The 22,425-nt window shown below is 38.9% G+C and overlaps 2 protein-coding genes across 4 annotated transcripts in view; one reads left to right on the forward strand and one right to left on the reverse strand.

The window, feature by feature from the left end:
• The window catches only part of SYK (spleen associated tyrosine kinase), a 45,116-nt gene that overhangs the window by 17,820 nt on the left and 4,871 nt on the right, over positions 1-22,425 (forward strand). For 2 of the 3 annotated variants that reach the window (XM_015849388.2, XM_032441368.1), the window contains exons 4-13: positions 1,624-1,762; positions 3,565-3,646; positions 4,564-4,610; positions 7,396-7,464; positions 15,527-15,620; positions 16,243-16,420; positions 17,461-17,670; positions 18,107-18,296; positions 19,602-19,742; positions 19,988-20,100. In XM_015849388.2, coding sequence (XP_015704874.1) covers positions 1,624-1,762; positions 3,565-3,646; positions 4,564-4,610; positions 7,396-7,464; positions 15,527-15,620; positions 16,243-16,420; positions 17,461-17,670; positions 18,107-18,296; positions 19,602-19,742; positions 19,988-20,100 — 1,263 coding nt within the window. The remainder of the gene's footprint in view (positions 1-1,623; positions 1,763-3,564; positions 3,647-4,563; positions 4,611-7,395; positions 7,465-15,526; positions 15,621-16,242; positions 16,421-17,460; positions 17,671-18,106; positions 18,297-19,601; positions 19,743-19,987; positions 20,101-22,425) is intronic. The other variant, XM_015849389.2, reaches the window with a different exon arrangement.
• LOC107306311 (tubulin polymerization-promoting protein family member 2-like) lies at positions 11,898-12,880 on the reverse strand. Its single transcript, XM_015849390.2, is given in 4 exon segments — positions 11,898-12,161; positions 12,296-12,449; positions 12,605-12,828; positions 12,830-12,880. Coding segments are annotated over 4 exon segments (612 nt in total). The 3' UTR covers positions 11,898-11,978.

Consider the following 22,425-nt stretch of genomic DNA (forward strand, 5'->3'; position numbering starts at 1 on the left):
GTTGCTTTGGAAACAGTATGCAAGTTACTTTGGTTTCAGAAAAAAAGAATCTCTACTTCCCTCTAACTTTATCTGGTGTCCTGTTCACATGTTAGGCAATAACAATCAATCTTCATGATAAATAGATGCCTGGGTAGTAAAACAGTGTTTTAGCTCAGAGTTGAGAGACTGAGGAACAGAATTTATTGCTTGCTTTTTCTAGATGTATATGGTGACGACTAAGATCAATTTCAGTGTCAAATCTGAGAACTGTTTGACAGATGTACTTGACCACAGTGGTCTTTCTTCTTGCAAAAAACCAGGATTTTGTAAACACTGTCCTCAATTCTTTCTGAGCAGTGCTTTGAAAATCTTCCTAAGAGTCATTCAAATCTGGGCTCCATTGATATGGGAATAATCTGCTGAGCTGCGCAGTGTCCCACACTGCCCTAGGAAATCAAGTGGTCAAGCAGGTCACTCCATAGCTTGTCAGATTTGATCAGCACAGAATCAAAGAATGCCATAAGTTGGAGGGGACCTTAAAGATCAATTAGTTTCAAAACCACCACTGTGGGCATCACATGCTGCTGTAGAGGTAGGGGGCATGAAGAGGAAAGGAGGCAAACTCAATGGAGAGAGAGACCCTTTCTGTGCACACTGAAACTGGGAATGTAGGTGTTGCTGAATCTGGGCTTTTCATGGGAGAGAAAAAAAATATTCCAGACAATTTTCATCTGACTGTGCTGCTGTCTCAGTACTGCTGTCAGCTGCAACTGAGCACATGCAGCTTAAACTAAAAGCTGCTTTCTGAAGTTAAAAATGCTAGGCCAAGTGTGATGGAGCTAGTAGCAAATTCTTAACTACTCTGGTTACAGTCACTAGAAGACATCTTGTCTCAGTGTGAATTAGCCCTGAGTATACAATTGTTCAACACAGTAAATGCATCTCAGATCTTCTGAAAGCAGGATATCATCCTGGATACCTATACATTTTATATATGGAAGTTATAATTAGTGATTACAGAAATCTACCTTTTTTTTTTTTTTTTTTTTTTTTTTTTCCAGTTCCAGAAGCTCACTTACTGCACAGGCAAAAATTTCCCATTACATATATTCCTCATTATCTTCTTCTAGTATTTCGCAATTTTGCTCTCTACCCTTGCTGCCACCTGTTAATTTCAGAGTTAAAAGAGAGTCTTATTTTAATGAATACACTTATCTGTTGTTTTTAATAATTTTTGGGTCAACTATAGCTGGGATTGAAATATATCTACTTATACACAATGGATTTCCGTGGGCTTTGTAGGCCTGCAGTGCATGAGCTTTTCAGGTGCTTCCTAGCTCAGAGAGCACAGTGTGCACTGCAGTGTTCTGTAGCTGGCTAGCAAAGAGCTCCACATCGTGGATTTTCTGTTGTTATATGATGACTTTGAGGAGAAAAAAGAGAGGAATTACAGAAGTCTATCTGAAAACAAATGACACTAGGAAATAAATGAATGGTTCAATAAAATGTCTTCTGAAATTGCTGTTCAGGCTTTGCTGTTCTGTAATTAAAAAGCTTAAAGGAAAAGGTGATTTTAAAAAGCATCTTCAACTTCTCATTGATAGTAAAGAGCAACCCTAAAATTCTCTCTTAATCCTACAGAATCCGAGAAAGGGACAGCAATGGTTCCTATGCCCTTTGTCTGCTGAATGATGGAAAAGTACTGCATTACCGTATTGACAAAGATAAGACAGGAAAGCTCTCCATACCAGATGGAAAAAGATTTGATACCCTCTGGCAGGTCTGTTTAATTTGAATCACTTGGGTAACTGTCATCATGTTGCAGATCTACCCTATTAGGCGGTCTATTTAACTTTGCTGTGCTTCAACTGTCTTTAGCTAAATAGCAGCATGTTAGAGCATTTTATTTGTCCTCCTTGCAACTTTCTGTGGTTTTCCTACACAAATAAAACTACTAAATAAAATTCTACTAACACAGAAAGCTAAGTAAATGTAAAGATGTAAATCATTTTAAAATGTGATGCTACAGCTTCACTGAGTTTTAAACTGCTGTAATCATTATTCAGTTAACTGGACATTCTCTAGAATGGAAGACTAATTTAATTGTAAGAGACATACTGTATACAATAACAGTTATGCCTGGTACACTGTTTGTCTTATGCCCTTTGTAATAATGATAAGCGGAATTTTAAGTGGCACAGGGGGTGGTTTGGCATGCTGTACACATAATACATTCTTCAGCTTTGAAATTCCTTACTGAGCAAATGTAATTTGTAATCATTACCACAAGAAGATGTCTGAATTCTGTTAAAAATAAAACAGTTGGGAACTGGATAGTTAACTATGCTGTAATTGGAAATAAAACTGAATACTGGAGAAATTATTGGATAGGTTGAAGAACATAAAGGAAGAAAAAGCCTTGAAGAATTCTGTGTACTCTTCCTTATAACTCTAGTAAAAAAAAGTGAGTCATGAATTTAAAAAACAAGTTTTTACCTGTGTATATTAACGCCTAGCATTTCTTGTAAATATCCTGCACATTTCCTTTGTTGAATTATTGGAAATTTTAAGCAACTTGAAAAATATGCATGTTTTTGAACCTGCGTATATTTTTATTTGCAGACCACTTTCTTCCTACCCAAATACACCAACACCAAAATAAGAGTCATGTTCCTGTATTGTAATGACAAAAAACATGGATAGGATAATACAGGAACACAAAAGTCCACAGCTATTGGTGCTTTATATGTCTTAACTGTTTACACCCCATTATGAGCCTGAGGCCAAAGAGAGCATCTTTCAAACAAAAACCAATAAACCCACCACCTCTGTCAACAGCAAAACTTATTTATAAGTTACTTATTTAGAGCTTTAAAAATGTTGTTAGCAGAGCCAGGTGAGGAATATAGCATCTCGCAAATCCAGTACTTGGATTGGGTTCCAGATTCAGCCACAAAATCCCTTCAGAAATACATGGCTCTGCTAGAGAAAAGTAAAGATGGCCTAAGGATATCCACAGTAAGGTTCTAGATGTGAAGATGATAAAGGCCTGGAGCACCTCTCTTATGAGGAAAGACTGAGTGACCTGGGTCTGTTCAGCCTTGAGGAAAAAAAGACTGAGAGGGGATCTGATCAGTGTCTATAAATATCTAAGATGCAGGCAAAGGGATGAGACCAGACTCTTTTCAGCAGTGTGTGGTGATAGGACAAGGGGAAATGGCAACCAGCTGAAGCATAGGAAGTTTGGCACAAAAAAAGACACCAAAAAAACTTTCTTCACAGTGAGGGTGATGGAGCACTAGGACAGGCTGCCCAGGGGGGTTGTGGAGTCTCCTTTGGAGATGTTCAAGACCCATCTGGATGCCTACCTGTGCGACCTGGTGTAGGGAGCCTGCTTTGGCAGGGGGGTTGGATCTCTCAAGGTTCATTCCAGCCCCTACAATTCTGTGATCATTTGCTGTGAGAAATATAGATTATTGCACATAAGCAAATGATTAGAAGACAGTCAAAACCCCTTTAACCTTTTGGTATCTCACTCTTTCTTCTTTCTCTCTCTTTTTTTTTTTTCTCTTATTCTGGTAGTTAGTTGAGCATTATTCATACAAACCAGATGGATTATTAAGGGTTCTGTCCATTCCCTGTCCACGACATGGCTCTGAAAGTGGTAAGTTATTTCTGTTGTTTTGAAAAGCACAAGTAGATCAGTAGATCATGTGTGCATTTTTTGCACTTGCAAACTGGGTGGGAGCTGATTGCCATAGGTGTAATTTAAATTTGGATTTAAAAAAAATGAAATACTAAATTTTCAAGTGAGTTGATATCCACTAGATCATGCAGGCTGGAAGCAGATCCTGTATGTTATGGAAGGATATCACCTGCGGTTGATCTAAAAGTAACATCAGATCAAAAATGCACTTTACGACTTGAAGTGGCACTTCTTGGTCTATCTGTGCTCCCAAGTTGCTTGTCCTGATGCTCTTCCAACACACTTTACTCCAGGGAGATGCCAGCATGGCAGTGCTGCCATTTAAGGGTAGGGGGCAGTGAGACAAAGATTTCACTGCACCTGATGCTGAAAAAGAGAGTCTTTAAAATGCTACCCACTTACGGTATCTGGAGGCACTTTTGTCTGGGGAGATAAGAGGAGTCCCGAGATCCCGTGCAATCTTGGACCTGTTCCTTCTTTACTGTCATGCGTCATCTGTGTTTACACAAATGAGATCGCATCCACTTCCTCTTTCACTGCCTGATCCTTCTCTGACTCTTATTTCAGAAGCAGTGTTCTTTTTATAAGAGCCCTCTTCTGTTTTTCTAACTGGAAGGCAGAGCCATGCTGAACATATGTGCTCTTACTTTTTACACTCCTTTCAATCATTATTAAGGCAGTGCACATAGTTTTGTCTTTGTGGCAATAAGTACCAAAGTGTGAGTGATGCACATTAAATCCAAAAGCCAAGAAAATGAGCTAAGAGAAATGCTGCAGTATGACTTGAAAGTAAAAAGTTGGTCTTTCATGTGAATTATTACTTTGGTACATTTCTTACCTTTTTCAGTATCTTTCCACATTTGATTCTTTCACAGATAATGTTGTTTTTGACACTCGTCCTCTCCCTGGAACCCCTTCCAAGGTAGGTGGCGATGTAGCAATAAATTTATTTAAGAAGCCTTATTGTCGCATAATCTTCTGGGAATCCTGATGTTTATACTGTGGGAGTGGACTTATTTTTCTAGGGGTTATTTTATAAGCAGTAAATAGAAAATAAGCCTAAAATATTTGTCGTGCCTATTGCTTTCATAAGATTTTTGTATTTTGCTATTAAGCATTTAATTTTGTGATTCTGTTTTATATACATAATGTATGTGAAAATCAGTGTGTTTCAATATGTAAAATTAATATTAAAGGTCAAGTTCTTTAGTGACTGTATCAACAGTAGGAGGACAGATACTGTACTTTTTAAAACATATGTTTCAAGACATCAGCAGCTGAAGTAAAAATGAAGGTTCACTTTACTGAGTAAAGCCAGATGTTTCCATACCTTGTATATGTAGTTAACATCCAGTTTTGCATGATGGTTTGATTCCTCTTATAGTGAAATTAATGGAAAATTTTTTGTTAACATTTTTATGAGTGAGCATGCCTGTTTGTGATTATAATTGCCTACGCTCTTAGACTCCTTTGATTACAAGAGCCACCTGAGGAGTGATAGGTAACACCTTCTCATTCAGCTGTAGTTGTTTAGCTGTTTCACCACTCCCTGGAGGACCTAATCATCTAGGTTTTTCATAGAATCATAGGATTGCCCAGCTTGGAAAACACCTTAAAGAAAATAAAGTACAACTGCAAAACTTAAGAATTTGCCTGCATATCCACACCACGTGGTTTACATATCAGTTCTCATCAAAACAGTTGGGGACTGAGTGTGCAAATACCTGTTCCAGAATTATGTTTTGACACCAGTTTGAATGAATGACTAGGCACGAAGCAGCGACTTGAGGAGGAGATTTGAGAGCACATTAATTGCTATACTACACCCTCTCCTACTAAATCCACAGATACATAAAAAGGCAGCCATACAAAGAACCAATCTGTCAGCAGAACCCGTACCCATAAGCTGGTAATTCTTAAATACCTTACAGTGAAAACAGACAATTTCAAATGTAAGTATCAATTGGAGGATATGACTCTGTAAAAAGTCACTGTCACGGTTTGAACGAAAAATCCACCTGTTATCCATGGTTATTAAACCATGACAGTCACAAAAAGAATATTACAGATTGATGGAACAGATACATTTGGACAAACTGAGTTCCAAATATCAAAGCTGTAAAATCTCGTGCCAGTATAAAGGCCCTCATGACTTGAGGAATAGAATTAATTAAAAGTAATGGAATTATATGGTCAAAATAGGCGCTGTTTTGTCCCCAGGCTTGGATTTATGCAATTTACACGTATGAATGGGGTGTTTAAGCACACCAGGCAGGCCACATGCGTATACACAGTATATACACAGCTATAGTGACAGAGCAAGCACATTCAGTTTAGTAATACTACATAAGCATTAGAGTATTCATAGAAAATTCTGGAGTTTAAGTATAAATGAAAGTAAATGGAAAACCTTTAAAATCTTAATTTAAATGTTTAACATCTCAAAGCAGTAGTAAGAAAACAATATCTGTCTACCCTGATGGATGTTTTGGACTGAATAAAAAAGGAAATGGGCCAAATTCTTTTCTTTTTCATCAGTGTATTGCAGTAATAATGATTCTTGTGCTTTACAGGTAAAAGACTTGCTAATGAGCTATGATTAATCTTGCCTAACATAAATCAACTCAAAAGAGCAGGCAGTCTTAACAAATCCTGAAGACTTGATTTTGAGGATATTTTTTTAAGGAAAAGAGAGAACATGCCTAACAGTCACTTCAGTGTAAAATCCATTACTGTCCACTCATATGTGCCTACTTCTTTCCACTCAGAAGAGGCCCTGGTGATTTGTCAAGACTACTTGCCTTACTTATAAGTAGTTGCAGTTGGATGAGATCACTTCCAACCTTGAACATGTATTTCTCTGGCAAGTAGTTGACAAAAAGGTGCTTGGTCATACATGCATATTGTCAGAATTGACCAGTAGTTGCTATACTTAAGACTTGCCATGATAGAAGAAAAACACAACAGATATGGGAAATAAATATATAAAGTCAAAAATTTCAAACTAATATTACTATTTGTAGAGCTCAGAGACTTCAATTAATATTGACAGGTTCTCGTACATGAACAAATTCATGCAAAAACAGTAACTCACTTATGAACACTTATGTAAGTGTTCGTATTAATTCAGATTGTAAAAACAGAAATGTACCCTGAAAAGAACAAAGAAAATGTGCATCTTCTTTTTACATAGGTTACTGCCATTAAGTTTAAATTAAGGAGTTTTNAAGAAGAAAAACCAACAAAACAGAAGGAAGTTCATTAGGAACAAGTGCAATTTTAATAATAAAAAGTGCATTTTAATAATAAGCTGCAGAATACAGCATGGGAGCAACAATTTTTTCAGAGGATGTGGTGGCTATAAGAGATCAGACAGGAACACAGACATGCACCAGCACAGTGGTAGATGAAAGTGAAACATCACAGCTGTTTCCAGTTTGTTCACTTCTGCTAAGGTCTCAGCTAGAGTGCTTTCTCTCAAAACAGATGGCCTTTGGCATACGTACGGATCAAGGATGGTTTAAGAAAAATACAGTTTAAATCAATTTTATTGCTAAGATTTCATATACTGTATTTGTTTGATGCACTTACCAGGCACATTTAAGATAAATGTTCAGAGTGCTTTGTTCTTGTATGCTACATGTGTTTTGTAATTTAGTAATTTTTCTGGCACATTTACTGTTCCTCTTTGACATTGTGGTTTCTAGAGTTGGGCAAGAGGTGGAATTATCTCAAGACTCAAATCGTACACCTTTCCAAAGGCTGGCAGCAAAAAGGTGCTTTATACAGTCTTTTTAGGATATCAACTGAGTTAAAAGGACTTACACTTGGCTAATTTCACTCTTTCTTTTTCCTTTTTGCTTGCTATTACTAAATATGCATCTTGACTACTAACAAGCAGATTGTGAACGTTTTGTGATTTACCTTCGTTACAAATCACCTGCACAACTGCAGCCTTAATTTTATAGAACTAAACCAATTTCCAAAGAAGTTTTGAAAATCAGAGGCTATTTTAAAGTAATTTTTCACATCCCAAAATGTAGAATTAGTACTGTTCTCAATGTGTCTGCAAACAAACAAACAAACAAAAGTGACATTTCTGATGGCAAATATAATGCCTAGAAAAGTGGCTCGTTCACCAAACTATGACAGAAGATATTCGGGGACATGGCTTGTTAATAACAAACACAAAATATATTTCTACAGAATTTGTGCACAAATCTTGTTATGCATTGAAGTTAATTACATTTAAACAAGTGCAAGGTGTTGCAAGATCAAGGAGAATGGGAAAGTTAATGTGAGGGAGTCAAGGGAAACAGAGTCTGGTACTAGTAAAAATGGTCTATGGACAGAAAATTGTGCTTCTCAGTAGCTGGTATACTTGTGAAACATGCTTTTTTTTTAAAATTTTGTTTTATTTTGTATTTTATTTTTGTGCTAAGGACAACTTTTATGTTCCTTTTCTACATAGAAGTAGATCTGTGAGTCTCTCATTTTGCTATTTATTTGCTCGTTTATTCAGTGACATTTGCTCTGTAACAGAAATGATCGGCACAGAAAGCCTTGGAGATACACTGCTGTTCATAGTGAAAATCTGTTTTACTGATTCAGTATTTGATAATCCTGATTAAAATATATTTTCTTTATAAGCTCAATTCACTGTTGCTCTAAGCTACCAGTAGCTGTTGACATCTGTGTATCTTCCAAGGCCTTAAAGGACCCTTGCCTTATTTTCTGTGCTCTGTCATCTCTTACAATTAAATACATGACATACGGACATGTTCTAAAGCTATGTGAAAAAAATTGCTGTACTATCATATTGGAAGGAAGGGAAGCCATCCAGAGAGACCTGGACAGGCTGGAGAAGTGGGCCCATGTAAACCTAATGAGGTTCAATAAGGCCAAATGGAGGGTGCTGCACTTGGGTCAGGTCAGTCCAATATATTTTTTCAGATTTGAAGGTTAGTTTTGTATGATTTTTTTTTTTAATATTTATTTATTTCACAGTCTGGTTATTTAGATGCATTTTTAGCACTGAACAATCTTATATTATTATAATTTTATTTATTTATTTATTTATTTATTTATTTTTCCGGTTTCTTTACTCATTAAATTTTCTGAGACTATAAGTGAACTTGTGCCACCTAGTGGCTACTATTAAGTTTTAGCCAAAGTTCATTGAGGACGTGGCTACTAAGCCCTTCATTCTGCATTTGCTATGCAGTTTAGTTCAGCAAAAGATTACTTTTGTGGTCCTGTATTTACATTTGGGTTATTGAAGATCAGAATTATTGACATGAAAAGAAATAACATTATACAGATTAATTTCATAAATATAATCTCTACTATGAAATGAAAATGATTACTACAAAAATGAGATTTGAAGTAATTTGAGTCTTTTCATTCATATTTTAAAACAAACAGTTAGTGGATCTCTTTCAGCTAGAGGGTTCTGAGTGGTTATCCCGCTGTGGCCTTATCCATAAATAGAAAGGGGTATTTCTTCTACTACAAAAGTATCTTCATGTGAGAGCAAACACTGCCTCCTCTACTTTCTTCTTATTATGGATATTGCTGTGTTAGCACAGGATTGCTACATCTGTATAGCGAGTTGTTATTTAAGGAAAGTGGCAAGATAAGGTTATCTTGTGCATCTGGGAATTTTAACCAATGTAAAGTTCTAGTGTGAGGACATGAAATGAGAATAGAATCATACAGTCATAGAATCTTTAAGGTTGGAAAATACCTGTAAGAAGATTATGTATTCCAGCCATCAACCCGTCCCCACCATGTCCACTAAGCACATCCCTCAGTGCTACATCCACACATTTCTTGAGCACTTGCATGGACAGTGACTCTACCACCCCCCTGAGCAGCCTATTCTAATGCTTTACCACTCCTTCTGAGAAGAAATTATTTCTAATATCCAACTTGAAACTCTCCTAGCACAACTTAAAGCCATTACCTCCCATCCTAAATTACACCTTGCTTCACAGTTTGCCAGGGTGCACACCATAAGATGTCGCATAATATGTGCCATTTTTAATGGGTTTCTCTGGCAGACTCTTTCCTCTTTCCATTTTAACTGTAAGAGCAAATCCATAGGTGTTATTCTCTGTTCTGGTAAGAATGTAGAAAGCAATTCCCTAGTCTATAATTTGGTTGTATTAAGGCAAAGCTCCCTTTCTCAGAAAGACCTGCACAATTAAGCTTGCTGCTGTTAAAGCACAGGGCAGAAAGGACTCTGAATTGAAAGGTCGGTTCAAAAAAAGGCAGGGTTTTTTGTACTATTACTTAGTCCACCATAGATGCAAAGGTAAGCACCTCCTTCCTCCATTTAAAGGCAGCTGCTCTTGACTGCAAGAGAGAAATTCTGGCATTTCTGCTCAAACAACTAGTTTGAGCAAAAACAAGTTATTTATTCTCAATTATGGATACATAATTGGAAGGACTAAGGTTGAGAATGCTATTTGAGTTTTGTGAGTGCTAGACAGTATTCCTGTGATACTGGTAGGAACTATGAAAAGGTACATTTGAAACGTCAAATTACAGTTTAAACCAAAATATTAATGAAATAGCCATTGTTAAGCTGTTTAATTGAGCTGCAACAGTACGGAATATTATTCCACAATTATGTAACTATTAGTTAACTAAACTAGTTCTAATGATAAATAAGACATTATTACTTATTTCAAGCAGTGTTGCTTGTGGTTCGTTTCACGTCAGTATTCAAGCGTTAAACCTCTGCAAATCCAACCTGGTCCAGCCGGGGCCCATTTAACTACACGTTCACACCAATACAGTGAATAGCTAAATGGCGTTTTATTATGCGTGTTAGCAGTTTAAATAAGCCGCTATCTACTTCGTCTACACCCCTTCTACATATGCATAACCCCTTCTACATATGCATAACCGAGCAGAGGAGGGCCTATCACGTTACATCCTGAGTGTTCGTGCACGCCTAATACAACAAAGCAGTAGAAGCCTTCTGAGACAGAATCCATTCAGAAATTTGTTGGATTTAGTGTTGTGGGCTATCTCCAATTCATACCTACAGTTTTATTTACAAGCATGGGAATTAATGCACTATTTTTTTTAGTGCAGTTCCTGAATGTGATCACTAAATTATTTCAGATTCATTTGTTTTGCTCTTGAATTACAAATGAGAGGAAATGTCTCTATACTTCCCATTTATGGAGTCAACTCCTTATAATCAGAATATTTTTAACAGCTGTTCTGCATAGGTGATTGTCTTCTTGTGAGACAAATATGTTGTACATAAATTTTTGGCCAATGAAGAACATATTAGTTCATATACTGAGCCTGAAACCAGGGATATTTAATACTTCTCTGGTCCTTCGGTAGTCCTAATCACATACTAAGGCAAATGGAAAATAAAGACAAGGTGGTTGGTGGTAACCAGCTTGGCTTGACCAAGGGCAAATCATGCCTGACAAAATTGATAGTCTTTTGTGATATTATTCACATTATCAGTGGATAAAAGAAGAGCAAATGTTGTCATCTACCTAGAAATGTGCGAAGCATTTGACATTGTCCCACATGAAGTCCTTTTCACCAAATTGGAAAAAAATGGATTTGATGGATGGACCTCTTGTTGGATAGGGAACTGGGTGGATGGTTACACTCAGAGAATTGCAGTTAACAGCTCAGTGTCCAAGTGGAGATAAGTGATGAGTGGTGTTCCTTGGGGATCATTGTTGAGATCAGTGTTATTTAACATCCTTGTAGGGGTCATGGACAGTGGGATCGAGTGCACCCTGAGCAAGTTTGCAGAAAACACCAAGCTGGGTGTTGCAGTTGACACCATAAAGAGGATTCCATCCAGAGGCACCCACCTGGAGTATCATGTCCAGTTGTATTGGGCCACCTACAGGAGAAGGACACTGAGCTGTTGGAGTGGGTCCTTTTAGAGGAGGGCCACAAAGATGATCAGAAGGCTAGAGCATCTCACCTATGAGGACAGGCTGATAGAGCTGGGACTCTTCAGTTAGGAGGAGAGAAAGCTCCAAGGAGACCCTGGCAAAAGCAGTATTACTGGGAATCCTACCCTCTCAAGGGGATGGCCTGTATCAAATCGTATGCACAGTAAGAGTGATCTTTGGGCTGTGGTCAGGTACTGCTGATCATCCTGTGTGTACTCCATACACTCCCATCCTATCATATTACAGATTGGCAGTATACACAGAAGGTCAGTTGCATGAGATTTTATTTGCCTCTCCTCCCAGGTATTAGAGGAAGAAGATCCTTGTTTCCGTGAGCAGCATCAGTCCTAGTGTGTCTTGTCATAAGTGCCGGCCCCCTTGTAGGCACCAACGTAGCCACTGTTGTCTGTCAGGTCTTCACGGCCAGCAAGCCCTTTCCCTTTGCCACTCTCATCAAAGCGCTCTTTGTGACTGCCGGTGTATTTGCTGGTGTCTGTCAGCCTGTCGACGGCACCCACCTTGGTAGCTTTCTGCAAGAAAGGAGAGCAGAATTAGGAGCAGACTCAGACTGGCTTGCCCCTGGGCACAATACATCCCAATCCCTTGGGATGTAGAGGCCCATGGCAACTCAAGGTGCACAGTGGACAAAGAAGCTCCTACTCACTGTGGTGCCCACATTGCCTGGCTCCTTCCCCTCAATGAGGCCAAACACAGCTTGCAGGGCTTCCTCTTGTGATTTGCCCTTGAAACGCTTTACACAGATCTCCTTCATGGCCTCCTGGAACTCAGCAAAAGTGATGGTGCGGGCGCCCTTCGCCCTATGGCCAGATAAAAGAGGAAGGTTACTAAAGAAGTTACCTGGAGGAAAGCAGGGTGGAAGTGGGAAGGGAAGACCCCATGGCTGCACCTTGACTGAGTTCCTGGCTGCTCCATACCATTTCCCTTACCCACAACACCACACTACATCACTTACTTAACTTTGTTGAATACGATGTCAATGTCAGTGCTGGTCACAGCTTTTCCATCCATCACCCCACACTCTTTGCACATCTTGGAGAAATTTTTCCCTGTCATGCTGGTGCCACTGGAAGCTGTGTCACCATATACTGCAAATTTACGGAAAGATTCTTCTAGTGCAGACATCTTGATGCTGTGGAGAGGAGGAGTTCACAGGGAAGGGGCTGCTGGACTGATGTCTGCGTCCCAACTGCAGCTGGTCTTTAGAACAAGTGTCATCACCAATGGGCATTGTGTTACCATGGCACTGCCAAGGCAACCACGTGGGCACCAACACAGAACAGGCGGGATCCAGGTGGAATCTCTCCAAGGGATGCAAAGGAAGGTTGAAAGTGTGAATTTGGGCTCAACTAATCACTTCTGCACATGAAGTAATGGGACAGCCAAAGCTTCTGAACCTCATGGAAATAAAAGTTTCATTTGGCTTCAAGAAGAAATGTGTGCATTTGCAGATGATAAAAAGACTAGATTTATCTTCCAGACCCCAGATAATTGCCTACATATTGCACATCTTCTTTCAAGTAGTTACCAAACTGTTCACATCTTTCCCATCATAGCTTGTCATCTGAACAACTCTCTGAACGAGGTTGTCCTCCTCCTGACCCCTGTAAATTTTCTACTTCTGATTAACTTAGACCACTACAACTGGGTATTAGGGATCTTTGAGGGAATAAAAGCCATTGCTCAAACTGTAAATCAGCCTGATGCAACATGGACAATCAACTCCTGCTGCTAGGAAGATGCGCTCAAGTCCTTTTAAAATGTCCAGCCACTGCTAAAGCCACAAGCTTCACCCAGATCTCCTGGTCTCAAGATTGCTTGTAGGCATCCAGTCAATCAATCACAGAATCAGTCATCGATCAATCAGTCAACGAATCACAGAATCACCAAGATTCTGTTGGAAAAGACCTACAAGATGATCCAGTCCAACCATCCACCCACCACCAATAGTTCTCACTAAACTCACTGTCCCTCAACACATCATCCAAATGTTTCTCAAACACCTCCAGTGTCGGTGACTCCACCACCTCCCTGGGCAAACAATTCCATTGCCTGACCACTCTTTCAGTGAAGTAGTATTTCCTTATGTCCAGCCTAAATCTCCCCTGGCGCAGCTTGAAGCCATTCCTTCCAATCCTATCACCAGTTAAAAGAGTAAAGGCCTACCTCCAGCTCGCAACAACCTCCCTTCAGGTAGTTATAGAGAGCAATGAGGTCTCCCCTGAGCCACCTCCAGGCTGAACATTCCCATCTCCTTCAACCACTCCTTACATGGCCTGTGCTCCAGACCCCTCACCAGCTCTGTTGCTCTCCTTTGAACATGTTCCAGGGCCTCAGTGTCTTTCTTGCAGTGAGGGGCCCAAATTGGACACAGGACTCAAGATGTGGCCTCACCAGAGCTGAGAACAGGGGGACAATCACTGCCCCGTTCCTGCTGCCAACGCTGTTTCTGATACAAGGCAGGATGCTGTTGTCCTACTTGGCCTGCTGGGCACACTATGGGCTCACGTTCAGCCTTTTAGAGAAGGGCCACAAAGATGATCAGAAGGCTAGAGCATCTCTGCTATGAGGATGGGCTAATAGAGCTGAGACTCTTCAGATAGGAGGAGAGAAGGCTCCAAGGAGACCTTATAATGGACTTCTAGTACTCTAAAGGGGGCCTATAGGAAAGCTGGGTAGGGACTTCTGTAAGATCAAGTAGTGACAGGATGAGGGGAAATGACTTTCAACTGGAAGAGGGTAGATTTAGACTAGGTATTAGGAAGAAATTCCTTACTGTGAGGGTGGTGAGTTGCTGGAATAGGTAGCCCAGAGAGGTTATGAACTCTTCTATCCCTGGAAGCATTCAAGGCCAGGCTGGACTGGGCTTTGAGCAAGTACAGTATTTTTTTATTTCTTAAGATAACTCAGCAAACTCTTATTGAGTCTGAATTTAGGTTTTTGAAGCACTTCTTTGGTGAGCATGAGATCGTTCATCACTGAAGGTTTTACATTATGAAAGAAACTGAACCGAAGAAGTAATTTCTGTAATTTTCTATTTTAGAACTGTTCTCTTCCAGTTCACAAATAAAATAGAGCAGGTTATAAATTTCACTCTTTACACCTTATTGTGTGAGATTCATTCTTCAAGCAAGCAACTCCAGAATGAGCATTTCTTCTGCTATGATTGTTTATGAGCTTCATCGTATTCCCCTGACAAAAGAATAGAGGCAGAAGAATGGTATTTGAATCAGTTCTTCAAATATACTAGTGATCAGGTCATTTTCTCCTTCCTCATAGCAGAAGGAGCAAACATTACTCTATGATATTCAGTTATTTAAACTTACTAAAATAACTTCTTTTTACCCTTTTTTTTTAGTCCAGTTTCTTTCAACTGGAGTTACTTTGTAACATCCACAAGATAAACAGGGTAATGTTGTTGGTTTTTGTTTTTGTTTTGTTTTTTTCATTAGTACTGGCAGTTTCCCTATGGCCTGGATATGGTGAGAGAGAACTTGGACGGGGACGAGGGACAAATCAAAGGGAAATTAGAATATTTATAATGTTACGTGGCAGATTTAAAACCGCATATAGATTTAACATATGCAGGATAAGATTTGTGCATGACCTATTCCAGTTACTTTTCGCAGATTAGATGTTTTGAAATATCTCCTGTAGCTTCTTGAGATGCAACAATGCATGTGTTTTTTGGCTTGCATATTTACTCAAGCAATAGCCTCAATAATTAAATAAGCTTTTTTTTGTCTCTGCCTTATTCTTTGATTCCCACCTGTGTTTCTCTTGCAATCATGCGATAATCTTCTGGGGGAAAACAAAAAAAAATTTTTTTTACCTACTCTGTATTGCTCAGTTTAAAAATTCTGTTTCTATGCTACAGCTCCAGACACCTCTTGGTCCCCCATCTGATGACCAAACACCTTTTAATCCTTATGTACTGCAAAGGGCAAGAGGTCTAATAGGAGCAGAGAAAGGTAGGCAGTAATTTATTACACATATACCACCTTTTTTCTTTATTCCAGAGCTCTTACCACAACCTATATTTCTTCTTTACTTGCTTGTATTTTACATCATGTTGAATATCGGTATTTCACTACCACAGCTCAAGCGTGATGTCATTGTCTATAATAAAAATGATTTAACAGGAATTCCTTTTTCCATGCAGAAGTGGAGGATTATTGCCTCCTTGACTAAAAGCTGCATACTTGCCCTTCATAAAGAAAATTGTACCTCACTGAATCCACGCTGCCAGTCTGATGCCTAGGCTTCACTGCAATTGGAGTGAAGAACTGTTTGAGCACTAAAAGAAAGTGCTAAGAAAAGCTTATCTTTAACCTTCCTTCTGACAAGGAACATCCTTGTTTCACATTAAGCAATTGCTCGGTAGTTAGAATATGTCACCAGACAAAAGTCATTCTTTTTGAGAATGTTCTAAAGTGTGTGTAGCTGGAATGTATGAGGTTTCTTTGTAATGCTCTCATAAGGCAAACATAAAGATGCTGCAGTTAATCCTAAGCATGGATATGTTGAACATAGCACCTGTGGGAGCAAAATAGTCTCACATAATCTCTAATGTGTTTATTAATTGAACTGCAGGTGATCAGAGAGAGGCCTTACCCATGGACACTGAGGTTTATGAAAGTCCGTACGCTGATCCAGATGAAATTAAGCCAAAAAATGTCACTCTTGACAGGAAATTGTTAACACTGGAGGAAGGAGAACTTGGCTCTGGCAACTTTGGTACTGTAAAGAAAGGGTTCTATAAGATGAAAAAGTAAGTGTTTCCTTCTGTTTTCAGGAAGTACAGCACAGTCACTGCCCAGCTGTTATTTTTGTCTTCAAAGTGGGGAAGTTCCTCGTATAGTTTTATGACTCAGCTGTCAGTTGCAGTCGAGTAAGAATCTCTGTGCCTTTCTCCAGACATTGTGTGAGCATTCACATTTCTGGTATCATAGTCTCTCTGTGAGAGGTAGTGTTGAGAGCCGTGTACAGCTTACGTTCTAACAAATGGATTTTCACCTAATGTAAGTATGATGATACCTGTTTCATGAAGCAGACAGAGAATGTTGGGGCTTCTCTTATCATGGGACTACAGTAGGAACAGACCCTGTTTATACTGACAAAAGTTAGGTTATTTCAGGGCTGTTCATGCATTTTCATAATAAACCAATAGCAGTGTGTTGCTTAAATGCATGGGCTGATTATGTATATGCTTTCACCAGTCAAAGCTGGAGGCAGTTCATTAACTGAGATTTTTAGAATCAAGGAATTTTCATTATCCAGTATTGTCTGAGGGAATTTGAAGAGCTGTAGTCTTGTTTATCAGTTTTTCACATTTGAGCTCTGTCATCAGTGACTTTTTCACATGCATGTCCTGTAGGCTGCAGGAGCAGAGTTTCTCAGCAGGTCAGAGCTTTGCAATGGCCCAAAACACATCAATGCTGAGAAAGCCCTTACAACTTTTCCTCTGAGGACTCTCATCATAACAGATACCTTTTTGGTTCTTTCCACTTTCATTAGTTAGGACTAGTCAGAATGGGCAAGATAGATTGGTTCATTGCCTTTGTTTTCAGGCTTGTTTAGATTTTTTAATGATTACTTCTAATTTTTGTTCTCTCAATTTTATTTCTTTTGCTTAAGCTGTCTTCTGATCTTCTGATTTGGTAGAGTCATTCCCATTGCAATCAAATTCTTTCCTGTCCAAGTATTCAGTTCTGTCTTTCATCACAGTTCGAACTATGTGTGTGGAAGCATCATTTGGAGATTTACATGCAGATTTTTCATCAACTAATCCCAGAGGATTCTCTTTTGCAGGGGGGCCAAGCCAGTGGCTGTAAAAATTCTTAAAAATGAGAGTAATGATCCAGCCGTAAAGGATGAGTTGCTGAGAGAAGCAAATGTAATGCAGCAACTGGACAACCCATATATTGTCCGAATGATAGGTATATGTGAAGCAGAGGCCTGGATGTTAGTAATGGAAATGGCTGAACTTGGACCACTGAACAAGTTTTTGCAGAAGAATAGGTGTGTAAGCTTTGATTCCATTTCACAGTATTTATCCAAAGGGGTGGAAAAAAAAACAAGAGAAAGGTCTTTTTATCTTAAAATTTTAGAATATTTTACTTTGAAATGTAATTTATGTAATAATTAGCTGTTGTAGATAATCTTCACTGGGACATAACCATATTGCAAATGTCTCCTAAACGTCATATTTATTGAAAAATAGTGCATCTTGAATAAAGGAATTTTCAGATGTTCTTCAGTTTACTGATATGATCACAGTTTATTGATATGATCAAGACATTATTATGCTGCTTGTTCTAATTAAATCTTAGCTAAACATAAATGGATCACGTTTCTAATATATGAGGAAGTTCATTGTACAAGTTTGTGTTTGAACTCCTTGAAAAATAATGAAAATGAACTACTGACCTCTTAAAGATTCAATTATGGTTTTCAGACACGTCACAGAGAAGAATATAACAGAGCTGGTACATCAGGTTTCCATGGGGATGAAATATCTGGAGGAGAATAACTTTGTACATAGGGATCTGGCTGCAAGGAACGTGCTATTAGTCACCCAGCATTATGCCAAAATCAGTGACTTTGGACTATCTAAGGCTCTTAGTGCTGATGAAAGTTATTACAAGGTAAGATTTGCACAAGCTGTCAAAGCTGTTTACTAATATGGCCTAAGAAGATTATGTTTTATTTAAAAGCAGTTGCATTTAAAAGTTGAAAGTAAGAAATACTGTGTACACAAATCATTTTATAGCCTACTTGTAGTAGTCATGAATTTCCAAAATGTGTGATCAAAGTTAAGAGATGAATAGAAAAGGAAAAGCTGGCCTCTTATTTAGTTATGAATTTGGTAAATTTGCCATTTGATGATTAAAATTTACTGTGGAAATGAGATGTTTCCTCCCATAAAAGTTGAAACTGTCTTTGTTGCTAATATAATTTAGCACTTGTTTTACATCATGTCAGGCTAGCAAACTGTCTAAAAAAATAACAGAATCAGATCTGGGGAGTTTGTCAAACAGGTACAGGTGGTAAATAATCATTTGACCTAGGTAAATTTTGTTCAGCTTCATTTTAAATTACCAGCAATCTTTGTGAAGCAAAAGAGACTAAAATATTTGCCACACTGAGTAAGGTAAGTATATCCTTGGGAGGCAAAGCCTCTAATTGTGTATGCATCTTCTTTTCCTATACATTGCTTTTACAGTTAAAATTATTTCATCCCACTGCCTTTCCTTTCATCAGTTGTTTAAAACCAATAAGCCAGACCATGAAACAATGCAGAGGAGGAGCAAGCCCATGCTCCCTTCTGATGACCTTCCTATGGGAACAGTAACCGCTGCTTGAAAAGGCAGCAGCATCTTAAATCACTTCCAACTTGCCTAGTTTGTCAGGGAGTTGAGATCTGGATCTGGCTCATTCCGTTTACAACTGCACAAAATGCTTCAGGGTTATCTCAATAGATTTAGCACTGTGCCAGTATGGTTTGACAATTGCAATTCTGTAGCGCGTTACAGCATAATTTCATCAAATTGCAGTTTGTCACAAAGCAGTTGCTATGCTTTGAAGTAAAGCATTGATTTAATCTGAAAATAAGGCTCAAGACTCCTTCTGGCTGAGTTAGTGTCTCTTCTGTAAGAGCTGAAAAATATTTCTTTGACAGAGCTTAACAAACATGACATTAGGTCCTTTAACTAAGCTTTGCTTTACCATAGCATTAATTCCAATGCTTTATATGAATTTGGGAGATTAGGAACAATTCTGTAACAGTATTGAAGGAGCTGCTGCCAATTTCTCTAAGGCAAACTATATCAGAAATACTTAGTGCAAACACATGAAAATCCAAGTTAAATTGGCTTCTGTGGATATGAATGTTCACTACTTACTACTGTCTCAAATCTGCTTCTTTTATTTTCTGTTATTCCTTCCTTTAGGCACAAAGTCACGGAAAATGGCCAGTCAAGTGGTATGCTCCAGAATGTATGAATTTCTACAAGTTTTCTAGCAAAAGTGATGTCTGGAGCTTTGGCGTTTTAATGTGGGAAGCTTTCTCTTATGGGCAAAAACCCTATAAAGTGAGTAATTCTATCTGGCAGTTCTTTCACTATAAGAATGTAGAGTAAATTCAAACCATCACCTTTCTTTTCCTGCCTGGGAGGGTTGCTACTGGTCAAATAAGGCCTTAGAACCCATCTATTGTAACAGACAAGTCAAAGGACAGCCCCCAGTTCAACTCCAGGCTTCTCTTTGTTTTATACTATACTAATGTATGCTGTAATCATTTGCAACTCAGAAGACTGCTCTAATCATCCTATTCCAGGGAATGAAAGGTGGCGAAGTTGCACAGATGATTGAAGGAGGAGAACGAATGGAACGTCCTGAAGCATGTCCAGTGGAAGTCTATGACTTAATGAAATTATGTTGGACGTACAAGTGAGTGTGATGAAATACTCTCTCTTTTAATAGCAGTATATTTTAATCTACATGGTTGGTAGCTAGAAAGCATGAAATAAGAGTATTTCAAAGCATATTGTATTGGCTAGATTTCAGCTCACAAATAACCTGAAAAGGGAGGAGTTGGTTGTGCTTTCAAATGAGAACAGTGTTACATAATGAGTATAGTACAGGAATCTGATTTTGTACCGATGACCCATTTTTTTCCTTGAGTAAAAATGTTTAAAAAAAAATTATGTATCATCAAAAATAATTTATTCCATCAAAACCAATTTATTCCACCAAAACGTCCATCTGATACATTTAGAAAAGTAAGTTTGAAATTAAGGAGATGTTTTTGTTTCATTTTGATTTCTAGGACAGACATTTCAAAGTCCTGTTGTCAAATTATTCATTCTGTGTCTCAGTTTCTAATTCCTGTAATTATTATTCTTTTCTTCTGTTATTTCTAAATATCCTCAGTTTGGATACACATTGACTTCCTGTTAGTGAAAGTTTTAAATTCCTGCAAGGGAAAGGTAAACAGCTATTCAGATCTGAGTTGATGGTTTGCACTACCACACAAGACAAAGGAAACTGCACAGAACAGAAAGACAGGTCCTTGCCCCCCGAACACCCGTAACAAACACATACAAGGCTCAGTGTGAAGGATGTTAGTAAGTGAGACTCCTCGCTGGGAGGCAATGAGGCACCCATTTGTCACCTATACAGTCTCTCTAGAAAGGTTTGCTGCTTGCAGAACCGCACATTTGTAGTATTAAAAAGAGGCTACCGTGCCTTTTAAAGCTAGAGCGTTATTACCCATCTCTGTACATTCAAGTAGGGTCAGATGAGGTCAGTGAGGAGATTACAAAATATCAGAGAGTTTCTGTCTCTTAGAAGGATTTGAAGGGTTTGGGAATATATAAACTCTTCTGCCTGGTAACTGAGACATGGAAGGAGAGGCAAAAAGATCAGTTGAACAAGTGTTTGCCTGGCTAGTGCCATGCTCAGGGCTTTGGGTTCTGTGATCTTGGATGCACCTTCGAGAGACCAGGCACATTTATGTTGGATGGGATGCAACTGACCAGGTGGGGTTATAGTGTTCTGGGCAGCAAACTTACTTACTAGATTCATTAGGAGAGCTTTAATCTAGATTTAGCTGAGAATGGTACATACTTCTGAGTGACAGAGCTGAGCCAGGGAACACCATCACTTTAGGAAGCAGCAGGGAAGAACCTTAGATTTGTCCCAGAAAATCTTTGGAGGGCTCCTCCAGGAAGATAGTGCAGCCAATAGCCCAGCTGAAGTTGCCTCTACATCAGTGCATGCAGTGGGGGAAATAAGAAGGAGGAGATGGAAACTGTGGTACAATTAGAAAACTATGGCCTAATTGCTATTGCTCTCATGCAAACAAGGTGAGATGAATTGCACTGGGAGAACAACATGATTGAGGGTTACAAGGTTTTCAAAAGGGACAGACAAAGTAGGAATGGTGGGGCAAGGAAATTGTCTGAGACAGCCAGCATGGCTTCACTGGAGCCTGACCAATCTGATAGCTTTCTATGATGGGGTGACTGCATCAGTGGACAAGGAAAGACTGTCATACACCTAGACTAAAGCGTATGATATGGTCCCACATTATATTGCCATATCTGAATTGAAGGGTGAGCTATTCAGTGTATAAGGAATTGGCAGGATGGACGTAGCCAGAGAGTTAGAGTGAACAGCTGCCTGTCCAGGTGGAGGCTGGTGGTGAGTGGTGTCCCCAAGGGTCCATTTCTGGGACCAGTGCTCCTTAATATCTTCATTACTGACTTAGATAGTGGGACTGATTGTACTCTCAGCAAGTTTGCAGCTGTCACCAAGCTGAGCAGTGTGGTTGTTGCAATAGAAGGGAGGGATACCATCCAGAGGAAACTGGACAGGCTTGAAAAGAGAGCCCATGTGAATCCAATGGGGATCAACAAGGCCACATGCATAGTGCTGCATTTAGGTCAGGAGCAATCCCAAACTGAAGTAAAGACTGGGAGGGGAACACCTTAGTTGAAGTTAGCTGTAGAAAGTATTTCATAAAGCAAAGAAAGTCCACTGTAATGTGGCTTACTGCTCAAATTCACTGTCTGGAGAATATATGACTTCACTAAAGATCTATAGGTTCCACTTGAAGAGTCATGTTATTTCTCCTCTAGGTACCTTGCTTCTTTGTTAGTTTTATTACATCTAGTATTCTAGAAAGAATATGGAACCACTAAATAATTTCTGCCCTTTTTTTTGTACTACAGTAATGCAGTAGCAGTTGTAGAGTGAAACAGGATCATTTTC

Source organism: Coturnix japonica, chromosome Z (assembly GCF_001577835.2).
Source record: "Coturnix japonica isolate 7356 chromosome Z, Coturnix japonica 2.1, whole genome shotgun sequence".
Taxonomy (NCBI): domain Eukaryota; kingdom Metazoa; phylum Chordata; class Aves; order Galliformes; family Phasianidae; genus Coturnix; species Coturnix japonica.